Source organism: Haliaeetus leucocephalus, unplaced genomic scaffold, assembly GCF_000737465.1.
Source record: "Haliaeetus leucocephalus isolate CR32 unplaced genomic scaffold, Haliaeetus_leucocephalus-4.0 Scaffold139, whole genome shotgun sequence".
In the NCBI taxonomy this organism is placed as follows: Eukaryota; Metazoa; Chordata; class Aves; order Accipitriformes; family Accipitridae; genus Haliaeetus; species Haliaeetus leucocephalus.
Window position 1 is genome coordinate 259,640 of NW_010972575.1, and position 13,365 is coordinate 273,004.

Genomic DNA, 13,365 nt, shown 5'->3' on the forward strand with positions numbered 1-13,365 from the left:
GCGACGGCCCGCGACCCCCAGCGGCAGGGAGGCCTCGGCCGCCCCCCTCCCGGACGCGGGCGGCGGCGGTGAGCCGAGGGGTCCCGTCGTCTCGCTGGTGATTATGCGTGGCGGGCCCCGGGCCGGTGGTCAGAGCCCTTCGTCTGGAGGCCATCGAGCGGGCAGCGAGCCCTCCTGCCTCTCTTCTTCGGCTGATGTCCCCGCCGGCCCCCGCCTAGGCTAGAGTAAGCTGAGAGCCCGCTTCTCGGGAAGAGGGAAATCTACAGCCATGTATTTTCTCAGCGGCTGGCCCAAGAGGCTTTTGTGTCCTCTGGAGTCCCAGGAGCAGCCTCTTCACATCCAGACGGATCCCCAGAGAGCTTTCTTCGCGGTGTTGTCCCCATCTCAGCTGAGCATCTGGTACTGCAGGGTGAGTATCCATCCTCCTGTTAGCCCTCAGACCCCGCTCTCCCAGCCGAAAAGCCCTCTCATCTGTAAAGTGGTTGGTTTTTTTTTTTTCGTTCCTGTTCCAGAAAGGGTTGTAAAATCTGGGACTAAAGCTTGCAGATGATTTCCATTATTTGTGAATCAGAGCTGTTAAGCCACGATGTTTACTGATAGCAATGTCGCATTGAGAAAATATGTAAGATCGATCTACTTGGAGTTAACACCTGTTATTCCTGAAAATGAGGCTTATAACCAACTATTTTTTATTCACTTTGACTTTAAATAACGCTTAAGCTTAATATAAAGAGTGTTTGTAGCAGTGCCTTTTTTGCAAATATGCTTCATGTCTTCTGCCTTCATATAGTCTGTGTTTTGTATTAAAAACAATGAATGTAGGAGCTATGAAACGCGTTTTTATAAAACACAGAACAGACTATAACATTCTCTGTAATGGTATAACACAGAAGTTCACAAACTTTTCTTTTTATGAAAAGTTTAAAAGTTTTGCGGCCCTAAACAGAAGAATTGTCGTGGCTTTTGCATGGAAGTTGCTGCTCTAGCAACACCCGCTTTGAGACTATGTGAATAATTGACATTAAATGCCTTGCTTTGAATTCACTTGGAATTAGTGTCGTAACAAAAATGCTGTTTGTCAGTTTGATTTGATGCAGCCAATGAAACAGCTGTGACATTGACTTTGAATTTTGATGCTGGATCCCTTTAAATACTGCCTAGATTAGACTCTAGATCTGTCTATAAATATCTCCAACTCCAGATAATTTACAGAGTTCATCTCAGGTTACAGGAGAAAACTAACAATCCAGTTTTAGAAAGCTGATACTGAAAGGTATCAGATGACAGTCATAGCCTTAAAATCTTGTTTTAAATTATGCTGAGATTTCATTGCTTTACCTTGTGTTGCACTCTTCATGGCTGTTCATTAGTTCCTGGGTGGGGTGCTGATGCTTTTTTTTAACCTATACCAGTAGCCAGCTAGGACATACCAGCCCAGTAACTATGCTGTGTGAACATCATCATGAGGCCTCTGTTTCCTTACGTTTGTGGCGCATAGTGTAGATAAAGTGTACGCCCGTCTAGATTTTGCCAGTTGTTAAGGCTATGGTTGTAGCCCGTCAGCAGAGCACAACTGATTTTCTTTTCCAGGAAAGTACATAAAGAAGAAAAGGCTTGTGGGATGCTTCTCAGGATGTGCCTTGTTCTCTAGAATGTAGTTTACTTTATGGTCTGTTCCTCAGGACAACATTCATTAACTTACATGTTCATTAGCTTACGTGCTTGGACTTGTTTTGAAATGTTAAATGTTGTATAACTGGCTACAGGCAGAGCACTAAAAGAATTCACTCGATGCAGAAAAGTTGAGCAAACTTACAGGTCATTAAAATGTTTTAAATGTATTTTAATTCAGTATATAATGGCTGCTTTTGAGGAGGGTGCTGACTTTGCCAGGCTTGATCACTGACTGATCTTAGACTAAAAAGGATGTTACAGTCTCACCACCTCTGTGGACATCCAGCTGTTAGCAATATCCTGCAAGAGAAAGGTTTCTGTTAAGGGCATTTTTTAAGAGAATCACTTGCATTATTTTTTATGCATATAGCTGGGGTTTTGGGTGGGGGTTTTTTTGTTTGTTTTGTTTTTGAAGGTGAAGCTTAAAATCATATGTTGGACGTTATTATAAAGTGAACTAAAATTATTGCATTCTAGAAAATGTTTTCATTTGTCAGAAGGACCTTCTTTGGAACAAGGCTAAGTTCTGGTCAGGTTGAATTAATTCAGTTTCTTGAAGTAGAAGAGCTTTCACCTAATGTTCTTGTTAAGACTTACTACTGTCTCAACTATATATGAAGGTTTCATATAAGAATGAAGTGATGATGCTGGTGAAGTTCTGTTTTGAATTTTTCAAGGGGGAGGCCCTTTGAAATACTTCCGTGTGTGTGAATTTACATTCAGTATGTGTATTTTTCAAGTGAAGTGGTAATGTTTAAAGCTCCTTTTCACCTACTGTGTGCTAAGAACTAATGGAACTAAGGAAGGTTTATCCAAAGTGTGGATTGTTTTCTGGTTTGGAAACAATATGGGTACTAAGATTAGAAACGGCGGTAAATGGTGTAGCTAAAACCAGATGGAATTCTGTAGTGGTTTTGAGCCAAAAAGTCCTTGACTATTTTACATGTTATTTTGTAGGGAGAGATTGGATTGTGGATAGAAAAGGCCACTGATCAGTGGTGAATGTTTTTGATCTTGCATCAGTATTGGTGAAAGATTTTTGAACATGCACCCCCAATATGTGTACATTTATTTGTTTATGAATTATATGCATGTGCTACTGTACTAGTATGCATGTTATCAAGCATACACAACATAGAAATTAAAAAATAGAGTAGAACAGAACAGACTTTTTCAGTTGGAAGGGACCTACAACGATGATCTAGTCCAACTGCCTGACCACTTCAGGGCTGACCAAAAGTTAAAGACCATCGTTAAGGGCATTGTCCAAGTGCCTCTTAAACACTGATGAGGCCTGGGGCATCGACCCTGTCTCTAGGAAGGCTGTTCCAGCATTTGAAAAGGAAAAAAAAAAAAAAAAAGAGGGAAAGCTGAAATAAACACATTTTTAAAGTTTTACTTTATTAATGGTACAAAAAAGATTTTCTTCTTTCACCCCAATGGATTGTATTAAATGCATCTCACTTTGGAGACTGTTCCAAGTATTTTTCTTAAATAACAAGAAATTATTGGCCAAGGTACCTCAGAAGATTCCTTGACCGTTCTCGTTGACAGCATTGGAAAGCTTGTCAGTGTTTTCATTCTGGTAATGTTAAGTACTTGGATGCTTGAAATGAGAAACTTCAATTCATGAAAGAAACTTTCTGAATTGCTAAAGTGAGGTAATTGATGTTTAATAGATTGACTTGGGAACCAAAGGTGATGTTTCATGAGGCAGCTGTGCAGTCCTAAGTGTTGTGATCTTTCCCGCTTGCACCTGTATTTTAGTGGCTCTTGGGGTGGACTAGTGATGGCTTTTACAGGGTTGTTCAGCTTGCTGAACAAACAGAAACATGTTTTTTTCAGCTCATGAAGGGATCAAAGGAGCATTGTAGTTGGCTTGTTGAAAGTGTTACTCCTTTAACAGTAGTGGCTTTTAATTTTAAATTGGTTCGGTTATCTGGCATCATAAGAGCTTGAGGCAGTACAGGGGATTCTAGCTATTCACCCACAGGGCTCTAGATATTAAAGGAAGATGTATGCAACAGAGGAAGGAGGTGTGATAGATGAATGGAGTTCCCCCTTGAAATGTTGAGGAGTGAATTGTGTCCAACAAGAATAGTCTGATGACGTATTTGTATGTATAAATATAGTTCAGCCTTTCCTTTCTTTAATCTTAACAAACTTGTGGCAATGACAGGAGTAAGTACTGGACTTGAATATTTAATGAAATTCCTGGAGGTTGTTGGATTATCTGCTATGACTCTGCCAGTCAAAACCAGTTTTGTAAGTTGTTTGAAGACAAGAGTAGCTTGCCCCAACTACTCATTTTGAGGAGCATTTCTTAATTACCTAGGTGCTTATCAGCTTGTGATTTACATCTGTGCTTGTTTTTAAACTTTCCTGTTTTTTTGTGATGATCTGATGTTGAGTCAGATCACCCAAATGAACTATAAGCATATGGGAAAGCATGCATGTCAGAATCCTAGATTGTCAAATAATCTGTATTCATGCTAAATGCTGAATAAGTCTATATACAGGCAGCTCTCATAACTCGTTCTTATGTGCTTTCCACTCTCTACCTGTTGCAGTATTAAAGTTACTCTTGATAAGTGCTTTAAATCTAAGCATACGCATTATTTAAACAAATTGGACAAAACAGGGGACTATGCTTGTGTTAGAGAAGTGATCTCTGTAACCTGGAATTTTGGCACGCTATAAAAGGAGTTACTTGTGACACTAGTGCTTATAGTTCATACACTATATGAATAAATATGTTTAAAAAAATGCATTTGGTTTTGTAATTTTTTTTATTGCGGGTGGCCATTAAAAGGAAAAAAATAATTGTTTTCACTGTGCTTTCAGGATTATGCTTTCGTCTCAGAACTGTAAGCAGAATAATTTACTGAATTATTGTATGTGGCCTTTTCCTAGACAGGATTAGATACAATCTCTGTAGTGTTTTTTTCTGGAATTTGGCTGCAAAATGGACAACAGACATCTTGATAACGATGTAAGTGGTTGTGTATTGTGAACAACATGACACAGATAGCATCAGTGCAAACTGAGGTGTCTTGCTGCTTCTGCTGTGTTTTTTCCTTAGTAATTTAACCCTGAGATGCTAACCTCTTACTGATACCCATCAGACATTTGTCCAAGAAGGCCATTTCTTTTTATATGTCAGTAACAGTAACAGTTGTGCTGTTACTTCTATTGTAAAGATGTATTTGTGGTTATATAATTAAAGAAAAGAGAAATACCTGTTAGACTGATGGATTTGGCATGTGAAATGTAAAATTGTCATGTGAATATTCAGTAGGCCTTACAAGGTTTTCCGTGTCTCCTGTATTAATATAAAATAGATAACATCTGAAAGACATCTGAGAATGACTTGCATGAAGAGAAAAGCATCCTCAGTTATGAGTTTTGACTCTCCCATTAGCTGCACATAACAGAGTCATTTGCCGTATGAGATCAGAGATGAGGTTAGAAAGTCTATTCTCCATCACACACAATTCTATTTAATACAAATTTAAGCGCTTGGCAATTCATGGAGCTGAGGAGCAGCAGAGATCCATAGAATATGGCCTTTCTTATTGGCAATGTTTTTGAGCGGTAGGTTAACTGAAAACTTCCGCTTGGGAGAGGTAGTGATTGACAGTTCTGATGCACTTTGGTTTTTTGAACTCTTTCACAGTACCTTATGTGAAGCACAGTATTGGGAGCTGTGTCTGCTGTGTTTGTTGGATGGATGCTCTGCTGGTTCTGACCTTTCCAGCTGCTTTTAAAACTGAATTAAGAGAGTTATGTTTTTATAATTAGCTCTGCTTTTAGAAATTCTTTTATCACCACCTTCTATCTCTGTTACTGACAATATGGCTTTTTGTGGTCGTCTTTTTTTCTTCTGGTCCTTAGTGATGAATTTTCCTTATGCATGCATGCATGCTTTTCTTTTTTCCATCTAACCTTTCTGGTTTATTAGTTTATAAACCTACAAAGCTTCAGCCTTTAAAGTGGAGCACAGGCTAATGACGAAAATAAAGTGTACAGTGTCACCAGGCTTTTGTTCTGTTTTCTCCTAGCCTTGTCTTTGTCACTTGGATCATAAGGTCATCAGAACAGCATGTTTTTGATTTTTGTCTTGTGCCTACAGCCTAATGAAGCGTCGAAGCATTTGTCTTAAAAGGCTAAGCAGAACATTTGTGTTTTTGAAAGAAATTGCCTCTTCATTCTAAACGAGATCAATTTTTGATGTCTAGGATAGTAAATTGTTAGAGGCTGAGGGTATTAGGATTTTAACAATTATCTATGGCCTTGCAGGTTCTTGTATTGATGTTGCATTAAAAAACTGAAACCTATACATAATACCATGTTGTCAGCTGCTAATACTGTTCATGCTCTCACCAAATACAAGAATCTTCTTAGACATAACAGTTGTGAAAAGACTGATAGTCTTCCAGATATTCAGTGTCTGAAAGCTATAATTAAATGTAAAAAATTCTGTGGAAAATAAATTAGTAATAGTGAATTCATGGCATTAAAGATGACAGTGCTTTAAAAGAGAAAAGGAAGTATTAAGGATCGTGAAATTTACTTGGGTTTAAAATTCAAGTTACTTTGGATTAATAGTTACAATAAAAAGAGCAAAATAAAAAATGGAATTCAGAGCTGAACATGTTGACTATGGATAGGCTAGGCAAAACATTCAGAGCTTGTCAGTGTTCTTGGGTATTATTTGAGCAGAAATAATTGGGTTCAGTGCAACTGTATCAGTATTTTAAAAAAAATCATTTAACTTTTTGCAGTACTTAAGAATTTGAGTATGACTATCAACTGCTTGATGCAACATTCTTAGAATTTAGGCAAGGATATGATTTTGCTATTCATATTTAATGCAGGTATAATAACTATTTCTTTGTTTTGCATAAAAATTATGGGAGTGCTGGTGTCTTACAGGAACATCCACAGGCCTAAGCAAGAGTATTACTTCATGTTTTTAGTCATTTTGGGGGTGACCATAAATGGCAGTGTTCCTGTCTTGCTGTCTTTCCTTCTGGGTTCAAGTGGATTAATGGTAAGAGAGCAACTAAAAATAAAGGAGCACTAAGAAGTTTCAATGTCCGAATGCATACATCCTGTTAGGTGTTTACTTCTCAAACTTAGTCCGGTAGTTTTCCATTGTATTTGCTGACCCACTTAACTTGTTAAATCTACTATATGTACAGTTTGTCATTAACCTGCAGGAGGCAAACAATAGAATCCAAATTAAGGAAAACTCATTTTTTCATTATTTTATATTCTGTCAAACAAACAATGGGTGTACCTCTCTCCAATTGGTTAATGTAACATTTTCTTCTAAGCCCTTTAAACATCTCAATTAGGACAGACACTTGCTCCTATGAGGGCTGCTGTTGAAGTCTGTACTACTTATCCTATTTAAGGATGGCCTGTTCAGAGCAACATTCATGTCTTAGTTTAGGGTTTAAATGTCTACTTGATTTGCATTTACATCAAATGTGGTAAAATGTTTGTGTTCTCTAATGTTCAGTTAGAGAACTGAAGTGGTAATATCCCATGTCTAAGCTTGCTGAGAGAATTTGCTGCAGGGTTTATATATCTTGATAGATTTCTTCATAAAAATTACTTTATATGGTTCGGTGTTCTGAGACTATTTATGCTGCTCATAGTTATTGCTTAAAAAGGGAAGTGGGAAAGATGTATTTAGTCAGGTAGAATTAAGTAAAATAGAAACAATTTTAAATTATTTCACCGTGGGTTTGGTTTGTGTGTTGTTTTGTGGTGGTTTTTTTTAATTGTTTGCTTAGGTATTTTGTCCTGAGGTTGACGCAGAGCTCATCTTTCTTAGTGGAAAGTCCAAAGGAATTCATAATGTACAACAACAACTGATAATGAAAGAAAAGTGAGTTTTAAAGTAGTTTGAGTTAGGTGTCTTTGCTCATGAAGCTAGCTTGCTATCTCACTGTTTTATAAATAGTGGAATTCCTCTGTTTCAGTATTGGTCATCCAAAACACATTTGCTTTCAGCTGCCTCTTGTGAATGTTGTCATAATATCACATCAGTAAAAAAAAGTAATGTTTTATGCTAGAAAGGCATTGTTGAGAAGCATAAAGATTTCTAAGAGCTCCTGTTTAAGGTGCTCTTGTGAAGAGGTAGCCAAGGTAGCTGAATGATGTATAAGAAGTGAAGGAGATAAAGTATATTAACTGTCTGAACAAAGGATTCTGTTTCTCTCTTTTCAGTAGCATTAACTAGAGCACTGGGGAATTTGTTTACTCTTTCATAATGATACTACTATATTATTTTTAAGGTTAGCTTTCCCATTTTTTTCCTTTTCACCAATTTTGTTATCCTGTGAGCATCCACCTCTACTGTTCTGTTCATAAGTGAGTGGCAGCTTCTGTTTTGCCTGACCTTACATTCCTCCTGAGACACAAAATGTACTATATCAAAATGCTAGATTTTCTCTGCAGCAGATTGTAAAATGCCAGATATGCTTCTTATCTATTTTGGGAAGCTTTTGCTAGTTTTAAGTTGCAATTCGAGTAAAGACTTGCTTACTCAGTTCTTTCTTCCTGAGTCTTGTGTTCTTTCTTCCTTAAGAACTGAAGCTGTTTACTTTTGTTCTGTAGACAATTTTTTTTTTTCCAAGCAACTCTTTATTTGTTAGGTCACTTGCTAGGTTTCTGTAATCACCAGTTTCTCCAAAAGATGTGGCTCTACCATTAACATTTCAGCAAGCAGTTTTTAAGCATTACAAAGGAGAATCAGTATCTTCACTTATTTAAGACAGTGCGCATGTTTCATTAGTTGCCCTTAACTAGATTTCTTTATAATTTTAGTAGCTGCGTGCAGAAGTATAAAGAGGGAAAAACCATGGAGCTTTCATGAAGCTGACATGGAGAGTTGGTTCTTCCAACAGAAACAAATGTAAAGGTTTAGGGAAAATTCTGTGTAATAGAATCTAAACCCGTACTGTTTCTGTACAGGCGATGAGTTAAGTATCTAAAACTAACCAGAGAGAAGTATTGTGCTAACTAGGCGCTTATTTTTGTTAAAAGGTGTGTTTAATGGCTTGCTCTGCTTGGGGGAAGTAATTAAAATTAGGCTGATACACTCCTGTTTAGAGAACATACTCCTGTGCCTTTATACACCTTCAGGAACTTTAAATGTAATAAGTGACTTCAGATGTAAAATGACCATTTCTCTTTCTCTTGCATGAGCAGAGCAGGATATCAAGCTGCCCTTCTAGCTTAGTTAACCTTGTAGCAGTTCACACTTTTGTGGGAAGCTTGTAAACAGGGGGATAAAGTTTGTGTGTTGGGGTTTTCCTCACATATGAAATAATGCTTTTGAGTTGTGGCGTATGTGGAAATAAATTGAATTAGTGAAATATTTATGCTTTAACCATTAGCTAGGTACCCTTTGTGACATTGAAATAGAAGTGAGTCTGCTTTCTAATAAGAAAAGAAGCTACTTAAACTGCAAAAAGATGAAAATGATTACTTGCACTCTTAATGATAACTCCTTTAGTCCTCATCTGTAAGGCACAAAATGAGATCAGTCTAGAAGTCAATTTGTATAAATATTATAGGTGCTGTGTATACAGAAAGTTCCTTCAGGTTCTAAGGTGTAATAGCAGCTTGCTTGTGAATAAATGTCACAAGAACATTACAGTATAAACACTGTCATTATGTTCTGTAAAGTAGCAATATAGAAAGAAAATTGTTGTGCATTAATGAGCTTCTAAAATATTTCTTGCCTGCTGCTGAAATGCTTGAAGCACAGAAGTGCTTTAAGATTGGTCTCCAAATTTGCACTAATGATGCAGATTACCAAGATTGTACTGTCACAAGGCACTTTTTCTCTGTGTATCTAAGGCAGTTAAGGTGGGTCTAAGCCAAGCAGTGAAAGTCTGTGTAGTTCATGAGAACAATTAGTAAGAATCTGTTAAGAATAATTAGTTATCTATTTAATGTTAGAGAATTTGATTTGCAAGTATCTGCAAAAGAAGCCACATGAATTGAAATGGCTGGTATAAATAGTTCTTAGGGTAAAGATTAGTTTGCTTGTTATACTTTACAGTTTAAATGTTTAACTTTATTTTTGATAATTTAATTATGTGTGGGTGTGAAATTTAAGTAATAATGCTGTTTACAGGATGCAAAGTCATACTATGAATTTACCAAGGCTAAGACTGCCTGTGTGACATTAATTCAGCTCCTTATTTATATGTATGGTGAAAACATTTGATTACTTTGTTTCATACTATTTTTCCTTTTAAATTAATTTGTTTGTAACTCTACTTTTTCTTAAGGGAAACTGAGGCAACTGATGGCAAATATGATAGCAGTAGATACCCACCGAATTCTGGAGTAGCACACACCCACTTGATTTCTGGGTAGAATTAATGTTTTTAGATTTATTGTATCAGCTTCTGCTGCTTGAGCAAGTAAACTAACTAGGAACAATAGTAAGTTGCCATCACCTGTGGTCCTAGTGGTGGATGAAGAGCTTTGCCAAGCAGTTTCATGATTACTTTCAGCAAAAAAGAGTGATTACTGTTTAGCCTTTTGGTTCCTTTCCAGGGGCTGAAGGAGCGTGCTCTTCTTGGTACAGTTTGCTGCTACAACTCTGAAGAAAAATTGACATTGATAAAGTTAGGGACAGCTTCTGTTATGAATATGAGGGGAAACTTCTTTTAAAAAAAGGTGTGGCTTGTTTAATTGAACTGAAGGCTGAGGAAGTATAGTTGTCACCTAATGAATATATATGCACATACTTCTCCATCCCCACCTCCAAGTGGTGGAGGGTAGCAGAAGGGGGGATACCTATCTAAGCTGTAAGCTATTACTGGTTCAAGAGCAAGAAAGTGCAAACAGTTCTTAAATATATTTCAGAAGGAAGATTGTTTCTAAGCATTGGAGCAAGGAAGGCTAACTTTCCATTAGGTTTTTGTGTCAGTGCTCTCAGCTGCTTTCGTGAAAGGGAATGAAGACTTAGTGCCTACGGTAGCTTTTTCTGGGCTTCATGACCCCAAAGCTCTTCTCCATTCCCAGGAGGAAAGGTGCTAATGAGTGCATGTCATCATATGCAGAATCTTTTCAGCAAACTGTAAAGGTGGATTTTTTGCACAATTTCTGGCAACCTGTTCTTGAAGAGGTATGAAACAGATTTCCTGATTATCATTCTCTTTAATACAATCGCCCATGCATTTAGTAGAAACTAAGCGAATCATTGTACCAAATACTCTATAGAATATTTCATCCTAGTTAATTCAAAGTCCTTTTCATTATAGGAGCCTATTTGAGATGCTTCTGTTCATCTTGAGCGTCAGTCACCCTTTGTCTAACTTGAAACTACTTCTGTATTCTGTAATGACTCCTTTCTGGGCAAATGAAGTATTTTATTTAAATGTCCAGGTTTTGAAAGAGTGAGATTAGGAATGACAGTGTGGCAGTTCTGCATAAACACCCTTTAAAAGCACCATCATGTAAAGCATTGTCAAATATACACTAATTTTTTAACCTCACTCTTTAAGGGAAATGTGTTGTTGCTGTTAAGGAAATATAGTTGCTTACAGTTATATCACAATATAACAAACATCCCATTCCTTTTAGATATGAGATGTAATTATTTTTTTTTTCCTCCAGCCCAGTGTATTAATCGTAAGCTACAAGGAACTATCAAAAGCAGCTTCTCAGTTTGGACCTTATAAACAAGCAGAGTGGCGGCCTGACAGCACCATGATAGCTGTTTCAGTAAGTAGGGTTTTTACTTCTTACTACAGTTAAACTATTGCAAAGAGAGTTTTGTATTACCAATTTCTGCTTATGCAAACTTGCAGATTGTATGTACATTTAATTGATATTTATCTTGTGAAAATATATAATAGTACCAAGGTTTTTTGGATGATAGAAGCTTCCTTTAGTAGTTTTCATTAATTTTTTTCCCCTGAAGAATGAACTGCCATTCTTTGTATTAAAATTATGTTTACGTGTATTGGCGAGGGGTGATCCAGCATCTCATTACTTTAGTAATCTGGTCACAAAGAATAAGGGAATTTGAAGACATGTGAATGAAAGACATAGTTGAGAAGTTAGATGACATAAGCATATTTAGCTTGATAAGTAGGGTTTACAGGTGTTTGAGAAAGGTAGGCCTTAAGAGGATGAAACTGTGGCTTTATTAAGGTGCAGTATCTTTTGGTGATTAAAAAAAAATTGTAAGGCACTGAGAACACAGAAACAAGGGCAGTGATAGGTGATACATAGACTCTTCTGTTAAAAGTCTTGAAGGTGAAGATGAGATCTTGTCTCACATGGAAATAAAATCTTGTTTTGTAGCTGGTGCTATGCTCACAGCGGTGGACTATTTCAGTACCAGCATTTAAAAATTCGAGGTGCAAAGTAGACACAACAAAGGTGGGAGTAGGGTTTATGGGAGTCAGAATATAGGATGATACTCTTGGTGACTTTTGGTCAGGTCTTACATTAGGACCAGGTCTTAAATTGGGTAAGTTTCTTTTTTTAGCTTTTAAAATCAAGGCTATTGTATTTAAGGTTTTCTTGTGAGAAGGTGCAGAAGAAAAGAATGATATCATTAAATTTCCCCATCAGAAGTTGATTATGTAGAATGACAAACTGGGTAACAACTACTGTATTTGTTGGTACACAGACTTCATCTCCTAATATAAACCATCTTTGGTGCTTAAAATGATGCCTGTAATGCTTTGTAGTTTTTAAACCAATCAGATATTGTTATCTTAGTGGAAAATACCAGACAGTTTATGGAATAGATTATGTCTCTACCAATATCATCACGACTCTAAATCAACTAAACTTTCTGTGCTCCCGTTTTCTTGTGTGCAATGCAGGGGTAGACTTTTCTGACTAGCTGGTTTAGAATGTTTAAATCACCTAAAAGGATCTCATGAAATCAATGCAGTGAAGTATTTCTGTTAGTGTCAGATTATATATTCAGTTAGCAAATGCTTATAGTTACTAGCAAAGGCAGAAAGGAGTCTTCTGTAACTTTTAGAATCATAGAATCATTTAGGTTGGAAAAGATGTTAAGATCATTGAGTCCAACCGTCAACCATGCCCACTAAACCCATGTCCTGAAGTGCCTTGTCTATGTGCTTTTTGAATACCTCCAGGGACGGTGACTCAACCACTTCCCTGGGCACCCTGTTCCAATGTCTGACAACCCTCTCATTAAAGAAGTTTTTCCTAATATCCAATCTAAACCTCCCCTGCCGCAACTTGAGGCTATTTCCTCTTGTCCTGTCACTAGTTACTTGATAGAAGAGACCAACACCCACCTCACTACAACCTCCTTTCAGGTAGTTGTAGAGAGCAATAAGGTCTCTCCTCAGCCTCCTTTTCTTCAGACTACAGAACCCCAGTTCTTTTGGCTGCTCCTCATAATACTTGTGCTCTAGACCCTTCACCAACTTGGTTGCCCTTCTCTGGACACGCTCCAACACCTCAATGTCTTTCCTGTAGTGAGGAGCCCAAAACTGAACACAGCCCTCAATGTGCGGCCTCACCAGTGCCGAATACAGGGGAACAATCACCTCCCTGCTCCTGCTGGCCACACTATTTCTGATACAGGCCAGGATGCCGTTGGCCTTCTTGGCCACCTGGGCACACTGCTGGCTCATATTCAGCCGGCTGGTGACCAGCACTCCC

At 37.6% G+C, this 13,365-nt stretch overlaps 2 protein-coding genes across 5 annotated transcripts in view; both read left to right on the plus strand.

Annotated features, from left to right (window-relative positions):
- The window catches only part of LOC104843241 (programmed cell death 1 ligand 2-like), a 28,634-nt gene extending 28,411 nt beyond the window's left edge, over positions 1 to 223 (plus strand). Inside the window, exon 8 of the mRNA XM_010586061.1 lies at positions 22 to 223. Within this exon, the coding sequence (XP_010584363.1) occupies positions 22 to 223 (202 nt within the window). The remainder of the gene's footprint in view (positions 1 to 21) is intronic.
- RIC1 (RAB6A GEF complex partner 1) overlaps positions 32 to 13,365 on the plus strand; it is a 57,347-nt gene continuing 44,013 nt past the window's right edge. For 2 of the 4 annotated variants that reach the window (XM_010586043.1, XM_010586044.1), the window contains exons 1-2: positions 32 to 409; positions 11,326 to 11,433. In XM_010586043.1, the coding sequence (XP_010584345.1) occupies positions 269 to 409; positions 11,326 to 11,433 (249 nt within the window). In that variant the 5' untranslated portion in view covers positions 32 to 268. The remainder of the gene's footprint in view (positions 410 to 11,325; positions 11,434 to 13,365) is intronic. The other 2 variants (XM_010586045.1, XM_010586046.1) reach the window with 2 other exon arrangements.